This window comes from Dermacentor variabilis, chromosome 8 (assembly GCF_050947875.1).
Source record: "Dermacentor variabilis isolate Ectoservices chromosome 8, ASM5094787v1, whole genome shotgun sequence".
NCBI classification, from domain to species: Eukaryota; Metazoa; Arthropoda; class Arachnida; order Ixodida; family Ixodidae; genus Dermacentor; species Dermacentor variabilis.
Genome location: NC_134575.1, coordinates 62044692 through 62059283, shown reverse-complemented (window position 1 = coordinate 62059283; position 14592 = coordinate 62044692). Strand labels below are relative to the sequence as shown.

The window sequence follows — 14592 nt, the reverse complement described above, 5'->3', positions numbered from 1 at the left end:
AGTTAGGGCGAGTGCTCGCCGGCATATTAGTCTAGTTAACCCAATATCTTCTTCGGCCTTTTCTTTTACTTTGCCTTTCTCATTTTCAAACGAATTTTCTTTGGCTACCTACTGCCGCCCGATTCTTGGCCCCCCTCGTGGGTACGGACCTTCATGAAGGTTCATCTTCAATATCTTGAAGGGTGGTGAAGGCGTACACAATTTCTTGCGCTGTTGAGAGGTGAGGGGACAGCGCAGAAGAAAAGTCTAGCTTCTACGATTTTTTCAGCAGAGATATTTTCAGAAGCCAATATTGGAAGGTGGTTGTAAGCCCGAGCACTTAAACGCGACAGACATTGAGCAAGAAAAAAAAAGAGCGTGGGCACCCCAACCGTGCGTCAAAACATTCTTCGGAAAAGTGTTCCTTATACCGAAATAGCATGACGAGAAATTCTGTATGCGTCCACAAATGTAGGGTTAACAGAGAAAGTAAGCCGGCGCGCAGGAGGCTGTATTTTTATGTCCACTCAGTGTCATGAAGAGTCCCGTCCATAAAACGGTCACGTCAGTTTCGCTTTTACACTCGCTTTGGTCTCTCCTTCCTTTAATTGAGTCCCCATTTACCCTGAAGTAAACACCGCAACGTCGCAGTGAGTTCCCCGAAATCTCGTTGCAACCCGCATCGTAAACACGGTCACTTGCAAAATTCTTTTTCAATAACAAGTTTGAACTATAACCCCGGTGCACTAAGAATATGCTTGTTTTTCAGCCTCACCCGCTAATATAGAGGGGCACATCAGATTCTTGCGATAAAAGGACGAATGCAGCAGGCATACGCTACAGTGGCCATTTCTTAAAGTATAAGCTTGCACGTAGAAACATAACGCAGCACTACAATGTTCTGACATGCGGACGAAAAAAATACAGAGGGCATAGTTTCAACGCAGCGCATAGTCCATAAATGCAAAATTACGCCAAATAAAAAAAAAACACAATCCAACGGTTTTTTATCCGCGTGGCGCAGTTCATAGAGTCTGCCGAGCAGCCACGAAGCGCGACAAATATTTCGACAGGCTGGAGCACACTGTCAACGGCGAAGGAGCGCCGCACATGGTCGCGCCATCACTCGTCGCGGTGAATGTCGGCCAGCGTGCGGCCTTCGGTCTCCGGCACGAAGGCAACAGCGGCCGCGGCCACCAGAAGCACCGCCAGGCCGAACGCCGGCGACAGGCTCTTGAAGTCGCCGGCCCTCAGCAGCTCCTCGTCGAAGTGGACCATCGCAAAGGCGACCAGCCAGCGCCAGAACCAGACGAACGAGGCGCTCAGGTAGCGCCACCCCTTCAGGGGCACCAGCTCGCTGATCACCAGCGGAGGCACGTGGCACAGGCCCACCGAGTAGGCCAGCACCAGCAGGCAGACGGAGTTCAGGGCGTCCCAGCTGGTCGCGCTGGCCTGGTCGGGCGTCCATTGGCTGCGCGGGAAATCGAGTGCGCCTTAAGGAACGCGCACTGAAGTAGTAAAGCGTTAGATCAACTTACAGTCAGCAGCAGGTCCATGAAACCGGGGCACATTCCTTTCAAGGAAAATGTAGGTGATTTAAGTCAGAGAACAAGCTCGTCCGATTCTCGCCTCTCCTTATTTCTCCTTGCTATTAGAGAAAGCCGGGGCACATTCCTTTCAAAGAAAAGTCAGGTGAGTGAGCCAGAGAATCAGCTCGACCGATTCTCACCACGCCCTATTTCTCCTTGTTATTCAAGTTCCCGCCGTCAGCTCATTCAGGTTCCGCTGCGTATTGCAGCCATACGATGACGACGGCTGCCCACGAGATACGCGAGAATTGGTACATTTTGTCGTTCGCCTTTTAAGGGGTGCATTCTCTTATATTTCTTTTTTTTAACGAGTGAGAAAATGATCATAGAAGCGAGAGCATCCCCTTGGTTGAATTCTGGCAATTTGACGCACAAGGTAACGCTCCAGTAGTGGACGTCTCTCAACCACAGAGTAATTCAGAAGTGGGCGTTTCAGGCTTGACGGGTACCTGCGATGAGCGAGCTCACCTGAAGACGACGTGATCGAACGGACGCATGGTGGACAGGACGCCGGCGACCAGCACGGCTGAGACAATGAGCAGCTGGCGGCGGCCGACGAAGCGGGTCAGGGCGGCGAACAGGGTCGCGCAGGTGACGTGCATGGCGAGCAGCAGGCAGGCCGACTCCTGCGGTGTGATCACGTCCACCAGGGGACCCACCACCTGCACGGCGCGCAGCAGCACGAGCTGCGCGCACGACAGACTCTGCAGCAGGTTCAGCAGCAGGCACACCGACAGCATCCTGTGGAGGGTCAAGCACACACGCGGATAGTAGTGGTACGGCTGACTTTATTTGCACATGCGCTGCGCTGCAGCTAGGGGGTAAGGGTCGACCTAAAGGAGCAAGGGATGACCGTTTTGTCGACACTATGGCAAAAAAAGGAACTATGCAGAAAAAAAGACTATGCAGACGTGTCGAGGTACGTGCGAAGCGAAGTCAGCCAAACGGCGTGCAATGAATTCATTCATGAAATGCAATTAATTTATTCAATGCAGCACGAAACCTCGTGAATTATTTACGTCTATCCACTATAATGCAATTTAATGCAATTTTTATGCTGCTCCTCTATACGGATGTAAAGCTATGCCGATAGGAAAGGAGCAAATCAGGCGGAGGCACAATGTGAGACGTACACCAAGCAATGTCACGAAGCCGAAGGCGATGCGTAACGATGAACGGAGAAGAATGGTCGTGGTAGGTTTATGCACAGAGAAGTGCTGCAGATATGGAGCTACATGTAATAATCATGTACGTCTGTCACAGTGACACATGCCGCTTCTGGAGGATTGGCCAAGGATGGGCACACACTCGGTGACAAGCACTGAATAGCCTAATCAAGGATTATAACGTAAATCAAAGAATTCATTGAATATACAGCGGTATTCACATCATGAGTTTAGCGTGCTTTAGAGCTACACTCATTAGCCCACTTAGGCGTTGAGGTTTTCTGTAGAATTTCTTATTACACAGCAGAGAGGCGCGCTTACTCGCTCTACTTTGTTGGTCAGTATATAGGGTTTATATAAGACGGCGTGCTAGTAGTATCATTTGGCCGTGCATGGAAACTTCATATATACATATCCACAAATATATCCTCCGACAACAGCTATCATAATCATGGGAGGGTAGGCAAATAAAACGTTTTCCTAAAAGTAACCTTTAATTACGACGACGATAATTGTAGAAGAGCACCACACTGTCAGCGAATAGCCCTAGCTCTCTCGCAATCAGAGCAAGGTGCGTCGTCTTCTTCTCCAAGGTGACACCAAAACGTTCACCGATGATTACGATACTCCCTAAGGCCAAATCTTAGCGCAGCTCTATACGTGTTTTCCTTTCGTGGTATATTGGCGGGTGCGGATAATCTGTCTCGTGCGGCACGTTTCAAACGGAGCGAAGTGTGGCGCGACGGCCTCGCTAATCGGGACATCGCTATAGGCAGCGCGTAGGTGACGCGTGGGCGTAATTCAAAGCAGCAGCCGCAGACAGGCCTCCGCTCACGCAGCACTTTGTGGAACAGACGACGCGCCCTGCTCTGGCGCCACCTCGTAGCCATCGTCGCAGCAAAGTCCATCTTGCGCGGCACAATGCTTTTCTTCTCACGCTTTCGCCATACCCTACTCCTCCGCTTTCCGCCTTATGGTTCCGCTACACCCTCTTCCTCCGTTTTCCTCCTCGCGCTCTCTTCACTATCGCAGTCTTTCATTTCCCCCTGCGCTCCGCGTTCGCTCTCATCCTTCGCCGTGCTCGTCTGCTCGGTCACGAGGTACGACAACGACACTTGCCGCAGGAACGGGCACATAAGATCGCAGCTCTTAGGCGCTCTTATTATTGCTTTACACATGTATGAATGAACGTACTATGTTATGAAGCACGACCAACTAGCCCGAACCTCTACCCTAATATGCTTTTCTTTTCTCTTTGTTGTCCATAATATTTTTTTCTGATGCGAAGCATATTTATACCTGCAAGGGAAAAGACCGTTTCAGTTATTAGTTTCGAGCCTTGAGGGTCCATTCTTGTATTTTCCGTGCCTGTTTCACCGGTTCACTTTGGTAATGCAGCACCGACAAGCCGAAAGTTTAACCTTTGTGCCTTATAGCACTTTATCAGCTCTGCTGCGCTCTTTGTAGTCGCATCAGAGTCAAGCGCGGCGTTTCGTCGCTACCTACCTTGCCAGCTTCTGCCGGCCGACTGTAGAGACGTTCGAATCGTCTCCCGTCCGGCTGAACCTGAAGTCGGTGGGCACGTCGTCACCGTAAAGCCGCACCATGGCCGTGTTTGAGTCACGGTAGCGGCCTTTGGTCACAAACCAGCGCGGGCTCTCGATGAGGTAGTTGTGCAACACGAACACTGGCACCGGCGCCAGCGTGAACAGGATCGCCGACAACTGCCACGCAAGACCACCCAGCACGTAGGCCGCTAGCATGCCCAAGCTCACGGCCACCTGTAGGCGGTGCAAACGGGAGAGATGACTCAATCCGGCCATGTGCGAGTTATACGCGAGCTTGTTTGTCTCAAAACAGAAATGAAATTAAAAAACAATTAGATGCGTTTTGTGGGGGTGCCGAGCGTTCCCCCCCCCCCCCCCCCGGGAGGATGCAGGCCCTCAAGCGACCGTCTCTCCGTAGTGTAGGCGGTGAGGCCCGTAAAATATGCTGCACGTCTAACAGCGAGCCTGTCTACTCGAGCCTATTTGTAAGGAATGACCTTCCGTATAAATTAATTAAATCGTAGGCCCGGAGGAGTAGGAGATAAGCTCCCCACGTGGTACCATAGCGTGACCCTGGAGACTGGTGCCAATGCGGCAACCATACCGAGAAATCAGTGCACGCATTTTCGCCGATCGTAATCTGCTCCTTCATATTCATTATTTCGCTCCCACATGGAACAACGTTATTTAGCAAAATAAGCTTAGTCAAGGCCTGCCACTAGATATCTGTCGAGCGGAAGACAACCCTATGACGACTATTATGATGCAGTTTGACATTTTCGAGAACGTCCGCATGCCTTGCGGGTTAAAAAACGCTGCTCAGTCGTCAGAGATCTAGCAATGAGGTCAATCATAGACTCCACTTGAGCTTTGCCTACCTTGACGACCTGCTGGTGGCAAGCTATTCCCCCAAGCAGCATGTGAACCATTTACGCCTGCTGGTATCTCCACTACATGATCACGGCCTTCTCATCAATCCCACAATGTACGTCTTCGGTGTCGACAACACTGAGTTCCTTAGGACAACGTTTGGCTACCGCAGGAACTGGGCAGTTGAAGAAGGAATGTCAAGCCTCATGCGGGGTTCCCTTGCCCGACATCACTTAGCAAGCTGGGCGAGTTCCTCTACGGAATTTTTCAAAACTTTAGCCCCACCTTGTTCTACCGTTAAATAAAAGTCGTTTATTGACTCAATCAGCTTATTTTATTGATGAAATGATAGAATGTCTTGTAATTCGCGCGCAGTATTAAAATTCAACCGCGCTGTGCCAGATATTGACTTCGAAATTCTTCCACGCCACATAAGCATAAGTCAAGACGATTTCGTCGATTGCCCATAACTCACTGAAAATAATTTCAAATAGAAATTATTCACCAGAATTCACCTTTCGCATGCGTTCGCTCAAAAGCTGGTGTACGTGCGCAACAACCGTGGATCCCGTGCGTGAGAATCATTCCCACGGTCACAACTTACCATTATTGTTTCTCCTGCGTGACTCCATAAAACCTTGTTCTACCCCTTGCATTTGAAGTGAAACAAATATTCGAACACTTCTAGCATATGAATGACATAGAAAATACCCTGTTATATTCGTATTAGGAATTTTTGTATTCGCGCACCCGTATATTTAGAGTGAAAGCGAGAAATCATCATACACAGCACATTAGCACGATGCAATAGACAACGGAAACACTGCGTCCTGGTTCAGGGATCAAACCCGAGATCAATACATTTCCGGGATGGTGTCTATCTGCTAGCCACGGGGTCATACACACGAACACGTTTTCTTTTTAGGCACTGAATGGGAAGCTACGGAACCGACGCACGCACAAGAAAGAGCCAACCAGTAAATATTCCGACACTTTTATTCGCGGTAGCTTAAGCTGGAGATGTGGCTGGGCAAGAAATAGAAAAAAACATCTTATTTACTGCAGCTCTTGTATCGCAATAAGCTCCAAGTACTAAAGTTCCCTTATTCTCTGCCCTTCTCTTCCGCCTTTAGGCAAATGCGAAACCGTCACCAGCATCAGGATAGGCTGATTCAGTATAGCAGAAAGCGTTGTCGAAGTCTGCCGGGCTGATTGGCGCCGTAAGACATGTGGAGAAGCTTCACCCCTGTAGCTTTGCCGTCATTGTCCCTAGAAAGCCGTTCGAAAGTAGACCAAATCGCAGAATGAGGCAAAATTAATGGACAACTGGAAGCACAGCGACACCGAACTTACGCCCTAATTTTAGGGTGTTGGTGTAAAATGCGTGTCTCACCTCGGTGAGTGAACCAAAGAAGGTCCTCTTTGTGGGAGGAGCCACGTCGCAGACGTAGAGGCTCACGGAGTTGGTGGAGACGCCGAGCCAGATGCCGCACGTTACGCGGCCGATGAACAGCATGGTGACGCTGTTGGACACGACGACGCATATCCAGGCGTTGATTAGGCCGAAGGCAGACAGCAGCAACGTTCTTCTGGGGCCCAGCAGGTGGAGCAGAAGCCCTGGGTGTGTGTGAAGCAAGACACCGCTGAAGAGAATGTGTACGATTACACACCGGATAATTGAAGTCTCGCTTTCTTGAGGGCCGGGGCTGCCGCATAAACAAGAAGAAGCATTCAGGAGCAAATTTTCCCGGCAGAAATGCTAGAGTGCAGTTCAAAAAGTAAAACTCGATTAGCCCAAGCAGTCTACGTGACTGTTGCCACCGGTGTCAAAGAGAAACCAGTAAAATCATTATCATAATCATTCCCTCGTGCGTTAAAGCAATTAATCAAACCCTGGAACTTGATAGAACAGCAAATTGTAATGGTATGTTCGACTGCTTTGTACTGCGCTCTATTTTGGTTTGAAACGATGCAGATTACTTCGAAAATTAGCGCCAGATAAAGCCTGCCCGAGCTAAACGCTTAATTGCTCCCAGTGCTACCAGAGTTTTCGGAATTATGTCAGATCTACGGGTTCAGGCACGTCGTCAGAATAAACAGGGTTCGGGTTCAGTTTAAGCCAAAATTCCGCTTCAGGTATGGTTCTGGGCTCGATTTCAGGTGCGGTTTGACGATCCGATTGTGACTAGAAGTGTTTCCAAATATTTTACCGCGTTTTCGCTAATGCTGCGCAGGAAAAGTTCGCAAAGGTCACCGTGTTGAATCCTTGTCTTTCCTTTCGAATGCAATGGTATGCTTAGTGATAGAGAATAAAGGGGTCCCCAGCAAACGCTGTCAAAACTATGACGTCACGAGCGGCTTCTAGGTTAGTCTTAAAGCGGCGTCGCTACCTACCCTTTGGTTTTGTATTATTTCTTGCTTAACAAGTATACGCTGGTCGTTAGACTGACCTGTTTAGTTTTCGATGTAAGGTTTCCTAGAAAATGTACTAAAGGGAACCCTGGAGCTTTTGTGCCTACTGAAGCTCCAAGTATGGTAGCTACGCGAGCACGCAATAATGCCCAATAAATTAATTTCCCAAAACGTCGCCCTTCTGGCTTCAAGCGGCTTCGTGACTTTGCTACGAGACCAGAACCGTTTGGAAATCGTTATATATTGAGTTAACGATGACGATCGGGAAAACAAAACTATTGCGGATAAATCAAAGTTTTTAGGCTGTACTTGTTGACAATAAGGTAACCTCACCGCCTTTGGGATTATCTGACTGAGCTATATTGAATACTCGGTTGCCATAGTCGGAAGTTCGAATTCGTCTATAAGGTGTTCTTTTTTTACGATGGTCAGTTTGAAATTCAACTCCTCTAGTGCACATCTGCAGGCTTCGAGTGACACCTGCCATTGCCAAGAAATGCCGATGGCCCACTAAGCTTCAACAAGATACTCCCTCGCCACAACAGGGAATGGACTCCCTGGTGCAGTATTAGGCTACTCCCTCCCCAAATCACTCTCTCAATTACTCAATGGCCCTCAGTCCCCAGCAGCTGCGGAGCACCTGACCAAGGCGGCGATCAGACCCGTAACGCAGCCGAGGGTGCTAAGAATCTCTGGGCGCGGACAGGCAGCCAATGGAAACTGACCCTTGCAGCGTTTAACACCCGGACCCTCTCGAGTGAAGCTAGCTTAGCAGGCTAGGGGCCCTATGACGCAAAACTATTCCAATGTGTTTTTATTCCAATCTCCTGACATCAAATTTGCGTAACCTCCAACGCAAGCATCGGGCGGTCACCCGCAGGGTTGTCTGAACGGACCAATCAAACGCTCTCCTCGTTCACAAGAGGTCACTTTTGTTTGCTCGAAAAACGAATAACATTGCCTACGTTGAGCCGCTTGTCTTATCTAATTGGCTCGCAAGAGGCGAAGAGCACGCCCAAGTGGAGAGGGGTTCGATGGGGCCGACCCAGTGCACTGAAATCGATAACCGGATGAAAAGGGGGGTGTCGACGTCTGCGATTGGTCCGCTTTCCCTTACTTAGCTGGCGGTGGCTCGTCGACATTCGCGGCGGCATGCAATTGAAGCTTAAGAATGACGCTAAAGCACATCCTCAGCAAAGGAAAGTTGGCAGAACGAGGTTGTAAACGTGCCGAGAGCGCTCGAGAACGTTACACGGCCACGCAAAAACATTTATTACACGCAAATAAACCCATGCTTTCCGGCACGTGCGAGTAGTCAGAGCCTGAGCGATTGGAGGCAGCCATCTTTTATTTCTTTAGGAGCGGGGCAGCCTTCGGCTATTCGGAAGAAAATTCAGTTTTGTTCGGCATAATAATGCACCTTTAACGCGTACACGTCACTTTGACGCAGTGAGTTTTTTCGGTTTTGTGACGTCGCGCGAGAGGCAGGTGAAGTGGGTGCAGCCCGAAAACTTTTGACCAACAGCCGAGGGCTAATGGCGAAAAGGCGAGAAATTACTTTGTTCGGTCAAATCATGCATAATCAGTGTGTACACTTCATATCAGATGGGGAACTATCGCGATTTTCGTGACGTCGCGTGACAGACCGGTGAAGCGGGGGTGCTCCAAAAAAGTTTTTGACCAATCGCGGAGCGCTGATTGCAGAATTGGAATAGAAAAGTTTGGAATAGTTTTACGTTATAGCGCTCTAGGTTTGGCAAACTAAGCGCAACAGCTATTATACCTTAAGTTACTAGCTTCACCAAAGCATTTAGCTGAAACCACGGGTAAATGACTGTCCAAGCCGACCAATACCTTCACGGTAGATGGGCTGGGAAACGTTGCTGGAGTGGTTACTCACTGGTTCTATTGGTGACTGCCATGAGACGCGTGGGCGCTGTAACGTATGAACCTGTCGGAGCGCGAGCAGCAGCTATAGTCTTCAGCCTCGCCATGCGATGAGGCGAGAAACGCCGTTAATGCATGTATTCTTGTCGCACTTATCGTTCTACCACGAGATATGCGTACATTATGAGTGCTGCTCCCTGCACAAGGTGCTTTTATTTTTGAAAAGTGCTACTACTCCAGCATAGCATGTCAAAGGAACGTTCTATGCGTGCGTGGTATACGTGAAACGTTACCCAGAACACCAGTCCTTCGTTCTCTCCTACTGAAGCGGGAGTCAAAGGGGCACGTTCTGAGCTTGCGGTCGCGGCTGGAATTTCCTTGTAAGTGTTATCCCAATAAAAATTTTACTTTTAGGCTGATTAACGGATGCTATGCCCCTAAGTAGCAGCAGATGTAATCAGCAGTCATTTTAATGTTAACCTGCGCGGCGCATGCGGCATTAAGGCACACTGAGTACCTTACTAAAACATGCTGATGGCGTGCAGCATAGAGGCCAAGAAGATGGTATTTGGAACAATGAGAGACGCGTGCCTAGCTTGCCGAAGCCCGAAGCCCGACGCCAGACGCCCGCAGCCAAGCTCTGTTCATACACTTGTGCATCCCAAGGACCACGCGCGCCTCATACCTTCTAGCACGCCGTTTGCAAGGCAGGCGCGGCTTGCACGAACATTTCTTTAATAACGATAACAACAACGAATTTAAGAACGCGTTCTTAAATGTTCCATAGACAACGCCTAGTGCGCGCAAGAACGCGTTCTTAAATTCGTTATTTTTGTTAATAAATGTTCGTGCAAGCAGCCTCAGGTCAGCTAATCTGTCAACTTTGTTAACAACTTCTTCGCCTCGACGAAGCAGAGCGGGGCCAAAGGGAACATCTGCTGGCGCTATATTGCGGGAGGGGAGAGGGCATCGCCGCAACGCCACATCGCCCTCGCTCTCATTCACGGACGCCTGCGTTATCACCGTGTTCCTTGTCTGCGCAAGCTTTCGTCTTTTAACGCGATAGCGTTAAGGAGCTCGTGTCGCAGAAAAGCCGGTGTCGTCGGCGTCGGTGTCGGTGTCGGCGTCGGCGTCCGCGGCGTTGGCCGTGAGCGATAAATCACGGCAGGCACTTCATAAATAAAAAGCAACTTCCAAGATGGGCTGGGTGGGAATCGAACCAGGGTCTCCGGAGTGTGAGACGGAGACGTTACCACTGAGCCACGAGTTTTTTTTTCTTTATTTCACTGAGCCACGAGTTCGATGCTTCAAAGCGGTACAAAAGCGCCTCTAGTGAACGCGGTGTTACCTTATAAACGAGCTGTTTCTAAGGCTCAGGCGTGCGTCGCTTGCTGAGGCGCACATTTCGTTGTCGCGCCGAACGCTGCGTTGCTCGACGCTCACCGCGTCCGATGCGGGGCGCGTAGTCGCTGCGCCGTAGCCCAATACCCCTTGGCGGGTCGACGGGAACGCTGTCGCGTTCCACTCTTGAAGGCGAAGCTTAAGCGTCCTCCAATTTTTTTCTAACTGTACCTCGGCAAAGGGAATTCGAAACGGCGCCGAGCGTCTCAACGCGGTCGCATGCCCGCGAGGATTTAGTTACTCTAAAGACTGCTCAGCGGAATTCGATAAGACATCGATGATTTTGCATTTCAACTCATAATTGCTTAGGTGTCCTCGGAATTTTTTTTCCACATTTTTCGAAGTGTTATGACCATCACTGAGGATGGCGTTGCTGATGCTCAAGATGTTGCAGACCTGTTTCAATCCCTTTTCCTCGAAGTCGCCACAGCAAGGGTATAATCAAACGTCTTTCCTTTCTTTAGATAACTATCATCAGCAATGGTAAACCAAATCCATCGAAGAAAGTGCGCGCAAATGCACCGGGCGACGCCCAGATTCCCCGAGCTCGATATATGGAATGTCCAGTTCATCGTGAGCGAGGTATTCGACGCCACTATCGGTCAGGAAGTTTCGTGAGTTCAATATCACTGTAAAAATGTTTACACATTTAAGGGTGTTTTCTTGTCGCACTGCTAACACCCTTACCGTTAGGCCCTTACAAAAATTTGTAGAGACCGACAACGCAGCTCTATCTGGACGCGTGATGACAAAAGACGTAGTTCAAACCTATGTAACCTTTCTGACAGCCTTGGGCGCACAGAAATATCCGACAGGAGAGTTTATATCTCTCTCTATGAAATTGTCTTGTCGGATATTTAAGTGCACCCAAGGCTGTCATGATTGCATAGTGCTCAACTACGTCTGTTGTCATAGCACGCGTAGTTATAACTTCGTTGTCGGTCTCTCTAAATTTTTTGTAAGGCCCTAACGTTAAAGGTCTTACAAGTGCGACAAATAAACACCATAAAGATATTTACAAATTACAGTGTAGATGGCAAATTCGTTTATGCGGGTTTTTTTATGTTCAGGTTCTTCTGCCGTCTACAGCCGGCTCACCAGACAGCAGCGCTCCAGCGACAGCCCCGAGCAGCACGACGTTGGCGATCCACTCTTTGGGGGTCGCACTGCGCTGCATGCTGTACCAGGGCTCGAGCTCGATGCGGGGCATGGACACGGAGGCGTAGCCCAGTGCCATGCCCGCCGACATGTTGACCAGCAGGGCGACCATCATGGCGCGCTCGTGGAGGCCCCCGGCGCTTGGGTCGTCCGCGGCCTTCGTGGGCGTGGCCCCCTTGACCGCGGGACGGTAGCGACGCAGCGCCTCCATGGCTGCGTTGCTGGGCGAACCCGCCCCTGGCTGCTGCTGCTGCTGTTGCTGCAGCTGCAGCTGCTGCTGCTGCTGCTCGTGCGCGGAAGCAACCAGCGAAGGGTCGCTCGGCGTGCTGCGAAGAGTCATTTCGGCGAGAAAATGGACGTCACGCCGACCATATATGTAAAATTTTGAAGGACGCTTAAGCTTCGCCTTTAAGAGGCGAACGCGGTAGCATTCAAAGATCCCTCACTGCGTCTCACGCTTCGCGGCAACTGTAGCTTAGCTAACCGTAATGTTTTCGTGGAAACGCTTACGGCGAACGCTATGCGCGAAGGCGAGCTTTGTGTTTTTTTTTTCATGGTATTGCAAGGAACCGAGCGGGTCGCGCCGTTCCTGTACTATAAGACATGCAGGCCTCAAACGGCAGTTGAAAAACGCGATCGCGTTATAGAGGGCTTGCGTTTGAGTTTACGCGTAAGAGAATTATGTTTTCTCGTATATTGAAATTACTATCTGACGCTATCGTGTGTGTAGGTTGTGCGTAAGTCGTAATTTACGAATTTTAGTGACTCATTTTACTTTGAGATATTCAGTTAGTTCACTAGCGCCTCTGCCCCACGCGCAGGGCCTGCGTGGATTGGGAGGCGTGGTTTGAAGTGATTTTTTTCGACCGGAGACGTCGGCGCCGACACCGGATTTTCCGAGACACAGGGCCGTTAACGCTATCGCGTGAAGTCCTACATTTTCTGATTCAAACTCGATTCGAACAGCCGGGATGCTGAGGTCCGTGGTCAAAAGGGCACTAGACGGTCTTGATTAGGATTACACGGCCCAACAGATGTGACAGGAGGCGAGAAATACAATACCAACAACAATATAACTAACAAAAATGTCAGAATCCAAAGGACATATTGGAATCTATGCGAATCGAAACTTTCGGGAAGAGGTTACTTCGATGTCATGAAGCAAAACGCGATCCGTGGAAATGTCTTTGCGCTCGTTCTATAAAAAAAAAAGTGGAATTCCATGCAACCTTTACTTTATGCACAGTGGAGGTCACGACTATGATGTCGTCCTAAATTTGTTTTATGCATGACACCGTGGTCACAAGTTACGCCGAAACGCAAACAGCACTTTGCGCAAATGCACGCTGCGAAGCGTCCACGTAGCGCTGTCGCAAGGGCGAAGGCGATGTTCGGTTTTCGTCGAGGGCAGAGTAGGGATGGAGATGTGTGTGCAGAGAAGTACGATGCCAGCGAGTGTGGTTATGTTCCTGCGCCTTTGACGTAATGGGGGCCTACGTCCGCACGCGACGCGACACATATGCGCCAATTGTCTCCGAGCTACAGTTGGCGTTGGCCCGAAGTAGCTATGCCGGGGCTTGTGACCTAACTGTAGGCGAACGGAGAGCATCAGGCTGTTGCGCTGGTAGACCACCGAGATTCAACGACACCATCGCACACGTCTTTTCTTGTGTTATTTTCTGTGTGTGTAGCGTGCGGCGGGACTGGGAAGCCGGCAGCCGAAGTCACGAAGGGTGCGCAAGAAAAGCTTCGGTTTAAGCGTGATGCGCGGAACGCTTAATACCGCGACACGAGATGCTTGCAAACAGTCCTAACCCAAGTGACGTGGTGAGCTTATTGAGCAGGAACTGCATTCGTAAGTTACAAGTGCTGTGAACGAGCACGCCTGGTCTCGGACGGGCAATACGACAACGTTAAATAGTGGCTGACAACATTTGCTGTTGTTTTGCCGCATACTTGCCTTCATTAGCTCGGCATAGTATGACTAGCCGACTGACCGCTCACACACACAGGAACAGCCCTCTGATGCTACGCGCCGCGCTTGCTAATAACTATAGAAGGCGACGGTTTGGCGCCTCGAAAAACGTTGTAAGCGATATAGTCTCGTCGGAACCACGGATTTTGTGAAGCCTAAGCTCACGAGCGAGAAATAGAGAGGCGGCACTTACGCTCGGCATTTTCTGTCTGAAGCCAGGGTGGCAGCGGAACGACAGGAAACACGGGTGATTCACCGCTACAGCTTCTTCGCCTTCTTGGGCACGTGAATCGTGCCCACGTGGCTCGCCTGAACGGCTTCTTCTTCTTCTTGCTCGCCAGCATTGCGTTCACGCACTACATGGGAACGGTAAGGAGGCGGGGTGCTTCTTTAAATTTTTACCGCATTGATCATTCTTGGGACATTTCAGGCACACTCCGTATAAGATAACAGAGGTATTACTGATGCACCTGCGCATCGGTGATACCTCGGTTGTGTTACGCAACAAGTAAATGATGATCATGCGCAATAGGATGTGAAGGAAGGCGCCCTATATGGTTTTTTTTTTGTGTGTGTGCTTAGTTGATTTTTTTTCTTGTTGTAATTCT

The 14592-nt window shown here is 49.8% G+C and overlaps 1 protein-coding gene across 1 annotated transcript; it reads right to left on the bottom strand.

Annotated features, from left to right (window-relative positions):
- Positions 1-268: 268 nt before the first annotated feature.
- Positions 269-14295, bottom strand: LOC142590268 (facilitated trehalose transporter Tret1-like). Its single transcript, XM_075702225.1, has 6 exons — positions 14178-14295; positions 11950-12335; positions 6545-6768; positions 4241-4515; positions 2037-2309; positions 269-1450 (listed from the first exon to the last, which is right to left on the bottom strand). The coding sequence occupies exons 2-6, from the start codon at positions 12218-12220 to the stop codon at positions 1102-1104; spliced, it is 1392 nt and encodes a 463-aa protein (XP_075558340.1). The 5' UTR covers positions 12221-12335; positions 14178-14295; the 3' UTR covers positions 269-1101.
- Positions 14296-14592: the final 297 nt, after the last annotated feature.

Coding starts and splice junctions, on each gene's coding strand:
- LOC142590268 (XM_075702225.1), bottom strand. CDS start 12,220: ATGGAGGCGCTGCGTCGCTACCGTCCCGCGGTCAAGGGGGCCACGCCC. Junction 6,769..11,949: donor CGCTGGAGCGCTGCTGTCTG/GTGAGCCGGCTG, acceptor ACACACACCCAG/GGCTTCTGCTCCACCTGCTG. Junction 2,310..4,240: donor GGCCGGCAGAAGCTGGCAAG/GTAGGTAGCGAC, acceptor GACCCTCCACAG/GATGCTGTCGGTGTGCCTGC.